The sequence below is a fragment of the Sus scrofa genome, chromosome 2 (assembly GCF_054392235.1).
Source record: "Sus scrofa isolate SSC_HxYL_T2T_F1_AM1 chromosome 2, Sscrofa_HxYL_maternal_Yorkshire_Landrace_v2.0, whole genome shotgun sequence".
In the NCBI taxonomy this organism is placed as follows: domain Eukaryota; kingdom Metazoa; phylum Chordata; class Mammalia; order Artiodactyla; family Suidae; genus Sus; species Sus scrofa.
In genome coordinates, this window is record NC_139384.1 from 89,620,521 (window position 1) to 89,638,834 (window position 18,314).

An 18,314-nucleotide genomic window follows, 5' to 3' on the forward strand; every position below is an offset into this window, starting at 1 on the left:
ACTTTCTCGTGGTGACCAGGGATCCGTGGCATTTTCTTGACATGTAGTTTCCAATTCCTGCCTCTGATGTCACATTGTGCTCTCCCTGTATGTCTCCCTTTCTCTTCTTGTAAGGGCACGAGTCACGTCGCATTTAGAAGTGCACCCTGATGCAGTATGACTTCATCCTGACTGATCACTTCTGCAGAGACCCCTTTTCCAAATAAGGTCCCTTTCTGAGGCTCTGGGCAGACCTGCATTTTGCGGGGACACTATTCAACCTAATCACTTCCCGTATCCACACCCTTTGTCCTGGCAGCTTCTGTCTCCAGGATGGAGAGTTTGTCTGCTTCATTCATGGGGCTGGCCCATGTGGCTCATGAGGCCAAGGGAACATGGGCAGAAAGGACGGGGGGCAAGTTTGGAGTCCAGGTCATAGAGGCATCGTGCATTCATGCTTAACCTTCCAGAAGTTTCTGATCCCCTCCATGAGATATGCTTTCCCCTGGGAGCTGCTGGCCCTGCATGCTGGCCTCTGTGTGAGCTGCTCTAGTTGCCCTGCACCCCTGGCCTGTCAGGAAAGCTGCAGGGCTGAAAGCCTGGGGGTAACTCTTAGTGTCTTTCTCTACTGGGTTCAAGGCCAGTGTAAACTGATGTGGCTGGGAAAGGGGCCTGTCTTCCAAGCTCTGCTCCAGTTGCCATGTTGGAAGGTGAGCTCGGGGTATATTATTTTATCAAAAGGAGCTGAGACTCTAGATTCCAAATCTATAATCTCCTAATTTTTTCTGAATGTATCTGATTCAATGAAAAAAGATCACCATACTGTCTCAACCAAACACATCTGTGGGTAGGATTCTGTGTGCCTTCTTCCAGCTCGTGGCCTGGGGTGCAGACTGGCCAGGCCCGGGAGGATCCCTCTGCTCAGCTACTTCCTGTCACAGGTGCCATCTGGCCAGATCCTGTTTCCAGGAGGAGAGGGTCCTTCTGTGTGACACAGAACCCAAGTGGGCCCAGCAGGAACCCAGGATGCCCTCCAGCAGGAAGTACAGAGCCCATCTCCATGGATCGTCGTGCATAGGACGACAGGGCCATGAAGGGGACTTGTCATCTTGATGCATTTCTGCCCCTTCCAAGGGCATCTCAGGTTACACTCTTAAGGAATACTTGGCAAGAAGAGGATGCCTATGAAGAGTTTCTTTTGCAAAAACGGGTTTGGGAGATTGCTCTAAAAAAACTAAACCAAACCAAAACGACTACTGAAGAGAGAACTCAAACACCACCAAGGTGAAATCGATCTCACCGGATGAACATTTCACTTTAAATTTAAGTTGAGCCCACGTTCGTTTTCTCTCTCAGATTTCTGGAAGGTGGCATTCAAAATGTTTACACTTGTTTCATCTGCCTTTTCGCTCAGCCCTGGTCCCCCCACCTCCTTCCCTTTGCTTCACACTTGTCGTTCCATTGCACACATATGCTCCACTTTATATTTACATGTATCTAATTTTTATATATGGCTTGTGAAATATGCCAGACAAAGAATGAAATAGTCCTGGAAACAGCTGGAAAATTATGCAACAGCGAGGAGATTGGGCACATGCACATTCTGTACTGCAAAGTTGCACAACAGACCAAGTTTGTTATAAGTGAAGCTGGGAGGTTTTTATTTTTTCTCCAGGGTGACAGCTTGCATGGTGGAGTAGGCCTTCTGCAGAAGGCATTTCCTCAGGAGCCTCAAACTTCTGGGGAGGGGAGAAGGCAAGGCCGGAGCTACAGTGGGAGCACAGAGGCTGCAGCCCTGGGGAGGCTGATAATGTGATTTGCCCGAACAATTGAAGACACCATTATGGCCAGCAGTGACCTTCTGTCTGGGCTCAGCCTCAGAAGCTGTGTGTAGTAGGGAGACTGGCAGGTGCTAGAGAAGGGGCTCCCTGTCAGAGGGTCTGCAGAGCAGGTCTGGAGGAGGATGGACACCACAGCTTGGCCCCACAGGGATGGGAAGATCCTCTGTGAAGCTGCAGCCCAGTCCTTGGCACAGGGTTCAAGGATGGCCAGAGAGACATGGGGCAGGGCCATTGGGCTCAGTAATCATCGGCAAATCTGGAAACCAATCTTTAGGGCCAGGGCAGGCCAGGATGTGGCAGAGCCCGAGGGCCAGCACAGGCTGGGGACCGGTTTGCAGCGGGGCCCCCACAAGGGTTGCTATGGAGTCTGGGCTCAGCCACGAACTTGGGCTGCCGTGGCTTCTGAGAACAGAGATGGGAATCGTCGTGGGCAAACAGCACTGCCTGACTCATTCAGTTTCCTCTTTCTCATTTTCAGAAATGCAATTAGGGAGGCCGAGGGGTGGCATGGGCTCTGGAGTGAGTGTCTGTTTCTGGGTCTGTGGATGCTCGTGGGCTGGGGTCAGCATGCATCTGCCTTCTTGTTTCTGCCAGGTGCCCTGAACTGGCTTTCTGCTTTCCATTCATATGAAACTTGGTGACAAGTCCCCAGACCTTGAAATGGCAGTTCTTCTGTGGCACTCCCGAACCCCTGCCCCTCATGTCCCCTCCACCCTGCTTCCCAGCAGCAGCCTGTTCTTCTGGACTCATCTTCAGAGGGCCCTGTATTTTCAGCCAGAGGGTGGGTGTGACAATATCTTGGGGGGCAGCAGGGAGCCGCTGGTACCATGAGGGGACCATGAAAAGGAGCATCTTGGAAAGTTCCAGCAGCATGAGGCCATCGTGGCTCTCCTGATGGAGATAGCCGAGAAGTCTGGGATGGGGGAGGGGGATGCAAAGGCAGGTTGTGCAGGAGAGCTGACCCCTCCCCACCAGGCTGCAGGTGCCTCATAGGCTCTGCAGGAGCTGCCTGAAGGCAGAAGCCCCTGCCCCAGCTTCCCCATCTGAAGAAGCTAGAGGTGGGTCTTGCAGTGCAGGTTGGAGGCCATGATGCCCCTGGGTGAAGCCAGCCAGGTGGGGACCATGAAGATCAGGAAAGCATCTTTTTTTAAATTTTTTTTTTTTTTTTTTTTTTTTTTGCTTTTTAGGACCACATCTGCAGCATATGGAGGTTCCCAGGCTAGGGGTCAAAATCAGAGCTACGGCTGCTGGTCTACGCCACAGCCACAGTAATGCCAGATCCGAGCTGCATCTGCAACATATATCACAGCTCAGGGCAACGCCGGATCCTTAACCCACTGAGCAAGGCCAGGGATCAAACCCGCAACCTCATGGTTCCCAGTCGGATTCATTTCTGCTGTGCCACAACAGCAATTCCTGGCAAGCAGCTAAAGCCTGTGCTGCTCCCTCAGACCTGGCCTTTGACTGCCTGTGGTTCAGTGGGACGGCATCTGAGCTGCAGCTGAGACCTACACCACAGCTGAGGCCACACCATATCCTTAACCCACTGCACCACAGTGGGAACTCTGGAAAACTTTTGATTTTTAAAATATCTTAGCAAATACGTTGAGTTAACAAACAAAACCCTGTGGGCTCTTAGTTGGCAGCCCTCATCTATCAGTTTTGATAATTGGCTTTACAAGCAAGATCTCAGGACGCCATTTCTCTAGGACAAGAGCAGGGATTTATATGAAGGATGCTCCAATTCATACCCTGGAAGGCCTCGGAGAAGCACCCAGAGACGCTCACCTTGTGGGCAGTGAGTGCTCTGGTTCTAGAGTGAATCAGGGCGGTCTGGTGTGGCTCCGGTCCCAGAAGCAACCACCTCTAAGCCTTGGCTTCTTCATCTGAAAGGGGGAGCGTTGCACTTCCACCTGATGGAAGGCTGGAGGATGGAGGGCTTTGCTAATCCACCAACAGAGCTGCCGGCTTGCAGGAAACACTGTGATGGACAAAACACAGCCTGGCACATTGTAGGTGCTTCCCAAGGGGACACTGACCCCAGTGTCTTTGTCTGGGAAGAGGAAACCATGGGGCCCAGCTTGGCCAGTCATCTTGGACCAGGGTACCTGGGGATGCTCGTGGCACATGGATGATGGGTGAGATCCTTCTCCTGAGAAGGGAGCCAGGAGGCCCCTGACCAGGGTCTTGTTGAGTGCTCCCAGTTCCCAGGTCATTTTGAGGTGAACATGATCTTGCTTCATTTTCCTGCTTAAACTCTCCACTTATAACAAAGTGCAACCTTTGGGAAGAAACTGGCAAGGCCCTGTCTCATCCCTCTCTCACTTCATCTCTTCCTTCTTTCACTACCCTCCAGCTGCTCTGCTCTTCTTTCCCTGGAGCAGTAAAAGTTCTTTCCTGCCTCGGGCCTTTGCATGTACTGGTCTCTCTCTGCTTGAGATGCTCATCACTTAGATTGCCAGTTTCTGGTAATTTCTCTCCCATCAGCTTTTAGCTTAAAACATCCCTCCCCCACCTTCCTCTGCCTTGTCCTATGCATTCTATATCGTGAGTCTCTTTGGATTTTCTTCATAGCATTTATCTTTGAAATTTATTTTATTTTTGTTTTATTTTATTCTTCTTTTCATGACCACATCTGTGGCATATGGAAGTTCCCAGGCTAGGAGGTGTGTGGTCTCAGCCATGATGAGGAGGAAGCGGGCAGGGGAGAGACTGAGCACATGTGCGATCATGGGGGTGGGGGCAGGGACACCCCATCTGACTATGCTGTCTATTGAGAAAGAAGGTCACCAGAGGCTCAGTTTCAGGTGTCTGTTTCCAGCTGGGAGGTGGGTGCTGCCACTGTGGTCAGGGGAGAAGTGGCGAGCCTGGGCCAGAAGGAGTGGCAAGGAAGAGGGGCAGTTTCTTCTTCCTAATTAGAGGGTAGATGGAGCATTGTTGCTTTGTTGTGGGTGAAGGAAAGGCAGGGGCCTCGGATGCCCCCGAGGCTTAGGCGGGATGAGAGATGCCAGATGTGAGCCCAGGAGGCTGGGAGCAGGGGCTAGGGGTGGGGCAGATTTGGGGGCCATGAGGAGCTGGGGCTCTGATCGCGGTGTCTGGGGGTTACCACATCGACAGGGGGGATGGACCTGGCTGGGGTGATCTATACACACAGACTCTTGAACCCATGGGAAAGGGTGAGCATGCCCAGGATGGGAGGGGTGGGGTGGGGGTGGGGGTGGGGACACAGCCGAGGAGGAGTCATATTTGTGGAGAGAAGGTGGCATCCATGGGACGGGTCTTGAGGAGTGACAGGAGGCTTTGGGGACAGTGCAAAGGGTAAAGCCTTTTCCTCCTAAGGCGCTGCCTGGAGCCAGATCTGTAGAGAGTCTGCAAGGGACAATTTTTTTTCACCCAAAACAAAAACTTTAAAACATTGCACAAAAGATACAGGCATATACTTTGTTTTTTGGAACAGTCAGAAGATGGGGACACGATTTTGCAGGATGCAGAGGTGACCTGTTCCTCCATGAGCTGCACTTTAAGTACCCTGTGGACTTTGTGTCCAGTGTCACCATTTTTGCAGGGGTAGGACCACCTGGAGCTGCTGGTAGGGAGACACCCCAGAAGGGCCCTCCCACTAGCCATGGGCACATGGGTGAGGGAGAGGCCCCTTGGCACCCTTGGAGGAGCAGAGGGTCCCCAGGGAGTCCCCACTGCCTGCAATCATGGCCAAAGCCTTCACTCTTGCATCCAGAGTTTCTTTCCACTGAATCTTGCCTTTGGATTCCACGGTTTGTGCTACCGCCAGCCCCAGGTTTGGCCTCTTTAAGGCCCACACCCTAGATGTTGTGAACCCTGCAGGGTTGGGCAGGACTGCTACGGAAAGAACTTGACACAAATAAATCCCTGGAGGCCAGGGATCCTGGGGTCTGGCAAGGCACTGGCCAGGGATTATATTCCCCAGATTACAAGTGAGGAAATGCCCAGTTGAGCTTACAAAGGGTTTGAACACAAACTCCCACAATGTAATAGTATTTTGCCCTTCACAATCTAGGTAAAGAGATTAATTCTCCAGGCTCTGTAGACAGGAGGTGAACATAAAGCCCAGTGAGGAACACGTCCTTTTGCCAGGTAGGGATAAGCCTGGGACTGCACCATGCTCTCACTTGGAAATAAAGGCAAGTGAAGTGCTGGGGGGCATTGGGGTTGACTCCTAACACGCACCCTGCCCCAGATGGTTAATCCAGGCTTGTCCCAGTAACACCTCGGCCTTCGTCAGCAGCTGGTTCAGCAATGGGCATGTGACCCAGTCTTGGCCCACAGACCAGAGGGGAGTCACCCGGTCCATCTGCAAGAGGGGAGGATGCCTGCAGGTGGTTTGGTCACCCTGCTATCTGGTCAGGGGCAAGGTGACACCCAGTTGGCAGGTAGAGCTCTGGAGCTGCCCTAATCGCAGACCTCCTAGTACAGGAGATCATGCACTTCCTTATGGTTTAAGGGGCTGTGTTACTTGCATGCAGGGGCATCGTAAGGGACCCAGAGGCTTTTCTCAGCTGGGAAGCCTCTGGACCAAATGTCCCTCCTGACCTCTGTGAGAGGCTGGACACAGGTCTAGACCTTCATCCACGTGGGCCCAGGACATCACTACTTGCCACACTTAGACGTCCCCTTGAAAAGTCTGGGGTCTCGCTGCCTTTTTGTCAGGTTGAATGCATGCGGACAGTCACGGGTGGGCACTGAGCTTTATCCTTCCCCGGGTCGTTACTGCTTAGATTGAGTCTAGGCCACCAGTTCGTGTCTCCATGGAGAAGTGTTGACTGAGCCTGGATCCCTAAGCTTCAGACCTGAAGCCCTTTGCTTTTTCACCCCCAGGCAGAACTGACTGCAACAGGGGTGGGACACCTCCATGTGGAACATGCAGTGAAACAAATTGCTGCCTGGGCACCCCCAGACATTTCCTCTTTTGCCTGACGCAGCTCCCTGTCGGGGTGTACGTTGGGGAGGGGGCTCAAAAAACTGTGAGACACACCCTCCAAGGCCACCTGGCCACCATGTTGTGTTTAATTAGCATTCCCCTGACACACTGCTTACCAAGGCCGCTCCTGGCCCGAACTCTGCCTGTGCATCTGACGGGGCCACTGCACCCGCTGTTTGCCAATAGCGAAGGGGGGCAGAACTGCTGTCTTCAGAAGCCCTTTGACAAGGTCACGGAGTCCTCACTGCTTGTTATGCTCTGCATATGGGTCCCCAGAGGGCTAGAAGAGTCTAGATCCTGCCCCACAACCCCCGGGAGCTTGCCTGTTGGGATGGAGGACAGCGAAACCTTACTGCCTCCAGCTGCTTAGAGCCTGCAGTGCGGGCAGGGCCTGCCAAGGATGGTGACCTCGTCAAAGGGCAGAAAGCACTTCTGGTTTCTGCATGGCCACCAGGGGACTGAAATGGCTCTGACGAAGTCTGTGCTGGCATGTGTGGCCTGGAAGTCAGGGGCCGGGCTGAAAACCCTGCCCCTCCATCTCAGAATAAGGCAGGGCATTGCTTCCACCTGAGAGCTGGGTCGGGCACAGGGCAGAGTCTCCTTTCTTAATGTCCCTGCTCAGAGGCATGCATGGTGATTTGTGACACCCAAGACACCCAGGAAAGATTCTCATCTCTTCGTCACCTCATGCTGTTGAGCAGATTTTAAAGGGATTGGAGGGCTCAAACTCGCCCTGAGTTGTTCTCCTCCCTTCCCCACAACATGGGGCTGTTCTAGATCAGGGTTGCAACTCCAGTCTTTCAGGGACCAGGCTGGTTACAATGATGAGCAAAAGGCAGGTGCAGGACAATAGGGCATGGTGGGGACTGTGTCAAGTAGGAGAGGGAAAGCCAGACCAGACATTCACGTTCAGCTTAAAACAAACACACATGGAGTTCCCGTTGTGGTGCAGTGGTTGACAAATCCGACTAGGAACCATGAGGCTGCGGGTTTGATCCCTGGCCTCGCTCAGTGGGTTAAGGATCCGGCATTGCCGTGAGCTGTGGTGTAGGTCACAGACGTGGCTCGGATCCCCCATTGCTGTGGCTCTGGCGTAGGCTGGCGGCCATAGCTCCAATTAGACCCCTTGCCTGGGAACCTCCATATGCCAGCGTGTGTGGCCCTAAAAAGCAAAAACAAACAAAATCATACGTGACACGCACTAATAAGCATTCCAGCTGAGTTGGCTCTATGGTTCTTGGTTTGTTTTTGGGATCTAGATTGAACAAGTGGACTTGAACAAAGAACCACTGGTGATTTCTATATCCCACTTTCACCTGGAGTAGAAGGGGTGGGGGGCAGAGGGAGAGGCAAGCACCAGTGGGTGGAGAAGCATTTTCCAGAAGAGGAAGAGGAGAGAGCTGGACCATGGAGGATTGAAGAAGTAAGGAGTGCCTTTTTTTTTTTAATGGCCGCATCTGCAGCATATGGAAGTTCCCTGACCGGGAATTGAATCCGAGGCACAGCTGCAACCCATACCAAAGCTGCAGCAACACCGGATCCTCCAATGCCCTGTGCTGGGCAGGAGATTGAACCCATAGCTCTTCAGTGACCTGAGCTGCTGCAGTCAGATTCCTAATCCACTGAGCCATGGTGGGAACTGTGGGAGTGCCTTTTTTTTTTTTTTTTTTAAGCCAAGGATAAGTGATCAGGAGGCTCAGATGAGTCCACAAGGGCCCCCTATATGGAGGATTCAACTATAAATTCCAATCGATGCATGTGTGCTTACCCTTCCAGTCATTGTGGGGACTAAAGGATGGGCCAGTCGTGAGGGGTCTCTGTCTGGGTGGAGCCTCAAGAAGCTGGGAGTGATGTGGGAAGGAACAGCTGCCAGGAGTGACTCAGGAGTGTCAGAGAGACAAACCCTTTTTCCAAAAAAATATCTGAGAGCTGGTTTTCCAAAGTGTGCAGGATCATTTGGTTACGCAGACGCGTCAGAAAATATCATCAGCTAGTAAAGTGAGAGAGTTGTTCTTTTTGATTCTTCTTTCATCCTTCTGGTTGCATCAAAGGAAAGGGCTCTGCTTCTGTTGGTCTGTCTCACCATGTTCCCCACACTTGTTCATCAACTTCGGCCTCAGTGCCTTTTACAGGCAGGAGTATTTAGAATTGGATAGCAGCTTTTTGTTTCATATACTTATTTTTGGCAGTTATCTTTGATTTATGGTGAGATGTTGGCTTTTCCATTTATGGTGGTGATTGAAAGTGTCCTTTAAACACTTCAGTGCATGATGAAGTACTGTAGAAAGGAGTGATGGGGGTGGTGGAACGAGGATGGTAAAGCCCATACACCTGGCAGGGAGGGGCGCGAGGCAATAGAACATCACCTTTGAAGCAGCGGAGACTGCTGCTGGGTCTCATTCATCTTTTGAGGAAGATGAAAGCACAACAACCACAGGGGGAATGAGTGGAAGAGTGCCATGGGTTCCAAGACAGCATTTAGTTGGACCCAGCTCTGGGCTGCCTGATTTCACAGCCTTCAAGATTCAACCCATGCTACTTCTTACAGGAAGTCCTCCAGGATACCTGCCTCTGGAATCATCTCTCTTCCCATATACTGATGAGCAGACATTTTCTCTGCAACCAGGTCTATCAACAGAGGTCACAAAAGTGAATGCCTGCTGGGGGGCGGTGAGGGAAGGGAATCTACAGTGGACTGTGGGGCACTGTCTCATTTAGTGGTTGATAAGCAGACAGGCAGGCCCAGTGTGGTCACACTTTCCAACTTCTCCAGAGAAGTCAGAAGTCTAAATTCTTAGGCAAAATTTCACCCTTTTTATCATTGCCAGCAAATGTTCACCCAGTCTTTGGATCCTGTCTCGGGCACCCTCAGGTGGCACAGAGGGAAGCTTCCTGGTGGAGATGGCCATCAAGCTGCAGTGCCCTCACACCCAGGTCCTGAAAATGACAGAACTGAGCATATGAAATCACAGCTAGAGCAAGTTGTGTAAGTCATGTGTTTTCCCCATAAGACTGGGCCCTGCTTGTGGGCAGGGAGGGGCCTGAGTCCCCTCCCTGACCAAGGCCACCCCCAAAGCCCTGGTCACACAGGCCTGGGGCAGCGGGAATAAGATCCAAAGGGACAGGTGCCCACCCTGCATGGAAGTGAAGTTTGGGGTCACAGAGCAGAAGTCACAGACAAATGCTTGGGAGGGGGTTCTGGGGTGGGGGGGACCTGGGGGAAGGAAGGTCGTGGGGTTGGGGGCAGCAGGCCTGGTAGGACAGTGACTCCAGGCAGTGAAAGGAGGAAGGCAGGGCTGGAGAGGAGGGATTCCAGCAGGGAATGGGCTTTGACAGCAAACTGGCTCCAGGATGGAGAGGGGGTGCCTCCAGTGCTGAGTTGGAAAAGGTGGGCAGAGTGTAGAGAGGCTATTTCGCGCAGAGCCTGGGGGACCATAAAGACCAGGAGTCTAGAATGCCCAGGCAGGATTCAAGACAGGTGAGGGAGGCAAACAGGCTGAGCTCTATTTAGCACACGGAGCCCAGGTGTAGGTCGCTCAGAGCTCAGAGGCTGCAGCTGAGGCTTGGGAAGGCAGACTCAGGAGAGAGATGCCGGGCAAAGAGCGGTTGAGGGAATCTTGCCTCTCTCTGTAAGGTTAAAAGTTGATCTTTGGGGTGGCTCCTGTGGCGCATGCACCTTCCTGTAAAACTGTCTTCCAGCCTCCGGGGTCTCCATCTGGTCAAAAGGCCCAACTCAGCCTCATGGCCCAGAAATCGGGCCTCCCCACCCCTTCCCAGTCCTGAGCCCCGTCCTGCCCCAGGGCGCACAGAGAAGCCAAGGAGGCTCCTTGCGCCCCAGGGCTGATGGTTGGGACCCGCGTACCCGAGGACTCTTTGGGCGGGGAGGCTCGGGCGGGCGGGTTTTTTTTTTCCTCTGCGGTTTCAAGGCGCGAGGGTGCGGGGCGCGCCGAGGGTGGTCGGCGGCGGGGCTCCCCCGGCCCGGCCCGCGGCGCTTCTCTGCCGCCGCCTCGGGGTGTCTCTGCTTCGCTACGAGCCGGGAACCGCGGCGGCGACGGCGCTAGGAGGGGAGCGGGCGGTGGCGGCGGCGGCGGCGGCCGCGCCAAGAAGCGCCGGGTCACCGCAGGCTGAGGCGCCCGCCGTCCCCGCCCTCCCCCTCGCTCGCCTTCTCCCTCCCTCCCGCCTCCCTCGCTCGCTCGCTCCTTCCCTCTCCCCGCCTCCCCTCCGCGCTCCCCCGCCCTTTCCTCCGCGCCTCGCCTCCTCCGCCCCGCGCCCTGCGGTGCTGCAGCTGCGGGCGGCTCCAGCTGCCCCCAGATGTGGGCTGGGCGGCGCGCGGGGAACTTTCGCGCCGGCTGCGAGTGCGGGGCCCCGGCTGCGGTCCGGCTGCCATGGATCCGCCGGCGGGAGCCGCTCGCTGCCTGCTCTGCCCCGCGCTGCTGCTGCTACTGCCGCCGCTCCTGCTGCCGCCTCTGCCGGCGGACGCCGGGCTCACGGCCGCCGCCGACCCCCCAGGTAGGTGCGGCCCGGCCCCCACTCCCCGCGACCCCAGCCGGCCAGGCTCCGCCCCGCCCCGCACGCCCCGCCGCCCCCTCCCCAGGCGTCGTCCAGCCCGACTTGGGCAAACTCCGCGCGCCCCGCCCGGGGCCAAGTTGGCCAACTTCGGGGCCGGGTTGGTCGCGCAGGGGGCGCCCCGCGGCGCACCCGGGCGCCTCGGGCCGGGGGAGCCTTGTAGCGCTCGCGGCTCCCGGGACGCGGAGCGTGGAGACTGAGGGCCAGGAAAGCCCCGCGGTGGAGAGCGCAGCGCCGGCTCCAGCGGGTCCAGGGGAGCCAGGGCGAGGCGGCTCCCGGGCTCGGGTCCGGGGACGCTCAGGAGGAGCCGGGTGCTGAGCGCGCCTCCTTGGGCCCTGAGGATTGGTTGGGGCGTCCCGGAGGGGATCCCCGAAGATCCGAGGGACCCTGTTCCATCCCTCCCTGCCCTCGGGCGCGGGGGAGGGGGCCGGCAGGGCACTAACTGGGAGCTGGACACGAAGGACAGGCCCGCCCGCGCCCGGGGGAATCCGAGTCCTCACTCTGGAGGCCGCTGAGGGGTAGAGGCGCACGGGGTAGAGGGCCAGCAGGGAATGGATTGGGAGCAGCCCCACGTCCTGCCAAGGACGGTAGGTTCAAGGGGCGGGGGACGCTCTGACGGGCCGTCCCCTAGGGAACTGTGAGGAGCCGCGGAGCCCCAACCCGGAATGGGGCAGAGCTCTTGGCTGGCAGGGCCCCAGAGGGGGTCGACCCGGGGGGCGGCGGGGCTCCGGAGTGCTGGCCCTGTTAACGCCCCTTCCCGGTTGGAAGAAGGCCCGGGAGGTGCCGGCTAGTTTCTGGGGGTTGCCTAGTAGAAAGCCCGTCTCCTCGCAGTGGGTGCGGGGTTTGAGAAGATGCTGGGTTCGGCGGCGGTGCTCTGGGGCTCCCATATCTCCTGCAAGTCTAACGCCCCTTCCCATTGCAGGCGGGCCCTTGGGGCACGGAGCGGAGCGCATCCTGGCGGTGCCGGTGCGCACTGACGCCCAGGGCCGCTTGGTATCCCACGTGGTGTCCGCGGCGGCGGCCCAGGCTGGGGTACGGGCCCGCAGGGCCGCCCCAGTCCACACCCCGGGCTTTCCTGGAGGCAGTGAGGAGGACCCTGGCGGCCGCCTCTTCTACAATGTCACGGTCTTTGGCCGAGACCTGCACCTGCGGCTGCGGCCCAACGCCCGCCTCGTGGCGCCTGGGGCCACGGTGGAGTGGCAGGGCGAGTCGGGAGCCACCCGCGTGGAGCCCCTGCTTGGGACCTGCCTCTACGTCGGAGACGTGGCCGGCCTGGCTGAAACCTCCTCCGTGGCGCTCAGCAACTGCGACGGGCTGGTGAGTACACACACTTTCCCTCCTTTCTGGCCACTGCCCTGGCTCTGGCTTTGTAAGCCCCGTGGCCTGGGAGTCCCCTGGGAGGGTAAGGCCTGCACTGAGGGCTTTCTCCGCACCCCTGCGCTTAGGGACCACTGGGCACCAAAAGAAGGGGTTGGCTAGAAGACAAGCTGTTTTGATTGGTTGGAGAGGGTGATTTATGCAGGGGGAGGGCTAGGTTTCCAAAGCCCTTATCAAGTAGCAGAGCCGGTAGTCTCCCTTAAGCCCGCAGGCACAGGTTTTTGTCTTGGGTCCAGGTGTTGTGTGTACTTCTGTGAGTATGCGCATCTGCACATGTGTTTTGGAATGTCGTTGTGTGCTAGTATCTTGGTACCTGGGCACCTGTATGAACATGTGAAGGTGCCATGGTGTCTTGTGGATGTGTGTATCTGCAGATTTCTGCTCATTTGTGTATCAGTGTCTCTCGGGTGTTGCTGTGCATTTTAGTATGTGTGAATGTGTTCCGTGGGAAGGGCACGGATATCGGCAGTTTTCTTGTTTCTTTGTATGCGAGTGGTGCCAGCCTAGGGAGCAGGCAGTGGTGCTGAAATGGCCAGTTATCCCTCTGCCCCCTGACTGACCGGGAACCGCTGATTTTTATGCTGCGGTTTCCTGTTGAACTTCAGCTGGTTATTTGAAAAGTCGGTTCTCTCTATTTTGAGCCAAGGGGAGCATTTGGAAATGCAGGCTCTGGTGCCGGTGAGCAGCCCCTGAAGGACAGGAGAGGCTGGAGCGTTGGTCCCTTCTGGGACTGCCTGGGCCACCTACTGTGACCAGAGCCCTGGGAAGTTCTGCTTCTGGGGGCCTAGAGGACTATGCCTTGGCATAAAGGGGTCATCGAAGGAAGCCTGGATCAATGCTCAGGGAGGAAGCTGACATTGGCCGTACTCTGTCCGGCCACCCCAGGGCCTGGCACGCAGCAGAAGACACTGCAGTTTTCTATTTTGGATTGGGTGTGCGGTGGTCAGTCTGGCTGTGCTGGCCAGACATCTGAAGCCGCCCACCATGGGTTCCCCTCTAATTGCTGTTTCGGGGACTCCTACTCGGGGTGAGTGGCCACTCTTCCAGCGCTGCTGGCCCCCGATCCCCCCTGTCCTCAGGCTCACCATGCAGGCTGCAGAGCCAGCAATTACACCAAGCCCCGCAACCACTGGTGTTCTTTTTATGGAGACTCAGGAAATGTCACTTGTTGCTTTGGAAAATCACTGCCTTCAGCTGGGTGTAGTTAGAACCTGAGTGTCTCGCAAACAACTATAAATGTCCTTGGGGGAGTTGGGTTAACTTGTTGCAGCCCTGTACATCTCCATTGTCTTTGAGGATGTCTCTGGCCTCAGGTATCTTCTTTTATGCTGGAGGAAAGTTTCTTAAATAAAACAAAATTGGTGCTGAGGGTTCAGGACTGGCCTGGGCTGGGGTGAAGGAGTTGACATGGAGGTAGTCTGTTGCTTGGCCAGCTCCTGTGTGCTAAGTAATTCTTGATGGAGAGGACTTGAGAGGCTTTGTCCATGTATCATTCATTCATCCACTCATTCATCTGTTCATTCTGTGATTTGTTTGTTCAGCTAGCACCTCCTAGAGTGATTGTCCACTGTGCTGGTCAGAGATGTGGCTGGCCTGGGGCCCACATGCTCAGCCGATGGGCTGGGGCCCACTCTGGTCAAGGCATGCTTCTGGGGGCTATTTGAAGGATGAGTCGCCAGGGGGCGAAGGCACAGAGAACAGAGCATGTGCAGAGAGGTACCAGGTGTAGGGCCAGGCACAGTGAGATGTCACATGTACTAGACACACACTGGCAAAGTGCAAGATATAGCTGCAAACAAGACTGGAGTCGAAAGAGGATCTGGGGCTGCCCAGAGTGGCCTTGAAAGTTGTCAGTGAAAAATGGCCTTGACACAGGGGGGCATCGTTAGTGCTTCTCTTTTTAATTTTCCCTCCCTCCCTCCTTCCTTTCATTTCTCGTTCTTCCTTCCTTCCCCTCTTCCCTCCCTCCCCTTTCTTCCTTCCTTCTTCCTTTTTAGTGTGTATCGATTCTGATTTTATACCAGTTAATTCCTTAACCCTTTAAGTCCCTCTGTGCATCTGTGATAGGCCCGCTTGCTAAGGACCTGGGGTTTAAACATCACATTTCTGGTCCACAGTGGCCCTGCCAGGGAGGATTCTTCATCCTTTGTTTACAGATGGGCAGCAAGAGTCTGGCAGGTTGAGTGGCTTGTCCAAGGCCACATAGCCTGTGGTGGCAGGAGTCTGGCTGGTTCCGTCCCCACCAAGCCAACACACACCTGGTACTTCTCTGCACACGCTCCTTCCTCTCCACCTTGGACATGCCACCGTCCCCCGCACCCCACTGCCCAGGCAATTCATTCTTCAAATAGCCCCCAGGAGCCCCTTCTGCCATGGTGCTCCCAAGTCTGGGCAGGTGGAAGACACTGAGGAGTGGTAATAGAAGCCAGAATCCCTGGGCTCGCCCCTTTAATAGGCCTTATATGGCCACATGCACCTCACCTCCCAGCATCTGGGCCGCACAGTGCCCCCTCCTCTGCAGCCCTGCTCTTCCTTCATGGGTAGTGAAGCACACTGAAGCGGGTGTGTGTGCAGATCCCCAAGGAGCTTGTGAAAATGCAGATTCTGAGACAGCATGTCTAGGATGGGGTTCGAGATTCTGCATTTCTACTAAGCTTCTGGTCTGATGCCTCTGGGCCTTGCACAGCCCTTCAAGAAGCAGGGCTCTACAGCCCCATTACCACACAGAAGTTCAACAGGATTGTACCACAAGTTGCTTGGAGCAAATGGGGTTCAGTGGACAGTTGGTGTGGGAAATGCTGTACCTTGATTTCAGCCTGGGAGAGTCAAGGAGCCCCCTTCAGGATCTCTGAGAAGTTCTGTAATAAAGAAACCTCTTGAACTCTGCGTAAGGCTGCACTTCCCATGCAGATGGGACCATCAGCCCCTTCTTTGCAGAGCGTGTGGAACTAGCCTTCCTGGGACTTGTGGAGAAACCACGGAGTGGGGTCATAGCAGGAAACTGTGGTCTTCCAGCTTAAGTTCAGATGCTTAGGGGTTTAGGTGGGACATGCCTCTCCCAAGAGCCACAGGCCCTTTCAGGCCTATTGTCTGGGACATGCATTTGCTCATCTATTTGCTTGGCCCTGGGTTTGTTTCTGTGCTTTGAAGGAAGCCAGTAATAACTTTGTTTTCTGTGGACAGCAGTCTCCTAATCTCTTTAGCATGTGAGGTTTCTGATGGTCAGAATCCTTTCTGTCACAAGTGAAGAAGGAAAACTCAAGTCAAATTAGTTTAAACAGGAACTTATAAGCTCATGTAATGGCCAGTCTTTAGGCATGGTTGGATCCAGGTGCTCCGGCCAGGTCATTAGGATCCTTGCTGTCTCTTGCCTCTGCCTTCTTTTTCTTTCTTTCTTTTTTTTTTTTTTTTTAAATTTTAACTTTTTAGGGCCACACCTGTGGCATATGGAAGTTCCCAGGGTAGGAGTCGAATCAGAGCTGCAGCTGCTGGCCTACACCACAGCCATAGCAATGCGAGATCCAAGCCACATCTGCGACCCACACCACAGCTCATGGCAGTGCTGGGCCCTTAACCCACTGAGCGAGGCCAGGCATCAAACCCGTGTCCTCATGATACTTGTTGGGTTTGTAATCTGTTTAGCCACAACGGGAATTCCCTGCCTCTGCCTTTCTATGTGTTGGCTTTGTCCTCAGGTGGAATCCTCCTGAGATGAGTCAAGGGGCCCCAGCGGTGCTGGCTGATATCTTTTTCTGATAATTCGGGCTGAGTCCTGGGTATCACTCTAGCAGACTGGGGCTAGATGCTCCCATGAGAATCAGAACATGGGATTTGCAGAACCCCATGGATGGAGTGCTGTGGTGTATGTCACTGGTCCCTAAAATGAAAGGAGCGTGGGACTTGGAACTGCCAAGGTGCAAATTCTACAAGAGTCAGGCAGGGGTGCAGACTCAAGATGCCACATGAAGATGTGCTTCATAAGACACACCAAGCACTTAATTTCCAGAGATGCTTGTAGATGTGGTTTCCAGGTTCTTTTCCAGCTACTAGACAGATATTGTTCATCATATTCACAGGGAAAGGTTAAAGTTTGCCTCTTCACCATGCGTGAGAAAATAATGCTTAACAAAGGATTCTTGTGCGTCTCACTGCTAGGAAGAGTTTTCTAGTACCTCTCTGGCCACAGAATAAGTGTGCTAATTTCACATCCTTCTTACATGCTCATTAAAAACCCGGGGAAAAGCTTATTGACATAAAAAGTAACAATAGTATGTCACCATTTACTGTGTCCTTATTATGTGCCAGGCTTTTTGCTGAGCACCTTATGCTGTTTCACCTTGATTAATCCTCACAACACCCTAAAGTATATAGCTGATGTTATCCCCATTCTGCAATGAATAAACCGAAGCCCCCAAAGCTGAGATGGCTTGTTCAAGCTTGGCAGTCTGTATTTTTGGGGGGCCACCCCTTGGCATGCAGAAGTTCCTGGGTCAGGGGTTGAACCCTGCCATAGCAGTGACCTGAGCCACCACAGTGACAACAGTGGATCCTTAACCCACTGATCCTTAACTCCCAGCAGAGGCCCAGTGCTGCCTTGTGGATTGGGGCTCCCCAGCTGGGCTGTCCTCCTGGACAGACATCTGTTCTGTCCAGTCTTGATGGACATTAAAAGTCACTAAGAAAAACAAAAAGAGAGTTCCCATCGTGGCGCAGTGGTTAACGAATCCGACTAGGAACCATGAGGTTGTAGGTTTGATCCCTGGCCTTACTCAGTGGGTTAAGGATCCAGCATTGCCGTGAGCGGTGGTGTAGGTCACAGAGGCGGCTTGGATCTGGCATTGCTGTGGCTGTGGTGTAGGTCAGCAGCTACAGCTCTGATTCAGCTCCCTAGCCTGGGAACTTCCATATGCTGCAGGTGCGGCCCTAAAAAAGGCCGAAAAACAAATGTCACTAAGGGCCACAGACAGAAGTAATTTGCTGGCCTAAGGGACCATTTTTCCTAGCAAGGCTGCTGTCTTTGAGACCACACACTGGGCTCTAGCTGGTTCAGGTGCTAGAGCAGGAAGGGCAGGTGGAGCAAGTCGTGGGCTGCAGGGCCGTGGGTGAGGGGGGTATGGGACTTGCAGCTGTACCTTCTAGGGTCTGCCTTCCTCTCACCCTGCCTTGATATCACCTGGAGGGCAATGAGAAGGTCTCAGGAACACCAAAATGGTGCTGCAAGAATGTCTGGGTTTCTGGGGGTGTTGGGGCTCCTCAGGTCAGAGGAGCAGAGGTGCCTGCTTTGCCCCTGCTCTTGGCAGTCTACGCAGCTGCCCAGGGTGGTCTCAGCTTCCTCCACAGCTTACTATTTCCCTTATTGTTTAAGACTCATTCAGTTTAAGTGATAGAAAACCAGCTTACAAAGGATGAAACAAACAAGGGATGTCATGGGTCTAGTTATCCTTGAGGTCCTGAGGATATGGCTTCAGGCATGGCTGGATCTAGGGGCTCAGGGCTAGTTTCAGAACGTGCTATCTGCCTTTCAGCTCTGCTAGTGTCTGTATTCATCTCAGAACTGCTCTCCCCATATATGGTCCACCAGCAGCTCCTGGTGT

At 54.6% G+C, this 18,314-nt stretch overlaps 1 protein-coding gene across 3 annotated transcripts in view; it reads left to right on the forward strand.

Annotated features, from left to right (window-relative positions):
• Nucleotides 1-11,029: 11,029 nt before the first annotated feature.
• ADAMTS2 (ADAM metallopeptidase with thrombospondin type 1 motif 2) overlaps nucleotides 11,030-18,314 on the forward strand; it is a 223,945-nt gene continuing 216,660 nt past the window's right edge. For all 3 annotated transcript variants that reach the window (XR_014837944.1, XM_021084334.2, XM_085013617.1), the window contains exons 1-2: nucleotides 11,030-11,286; nucleotides 12,266-12,660. Coding sequence is in view for 2 of the 3 variants with exons in the window: in XM_021084334.2 (XP_020939993.1) it covers nucleotides 11,163-11,286; nucleotides 12,266-12,660 (519 nt within the window). In the remaining variant the exon portion in view is untranslated. The remainder of the gene's footprint in view (nucleotides 11,287-12,265; nucleotides 12,661-18,314) is intronic.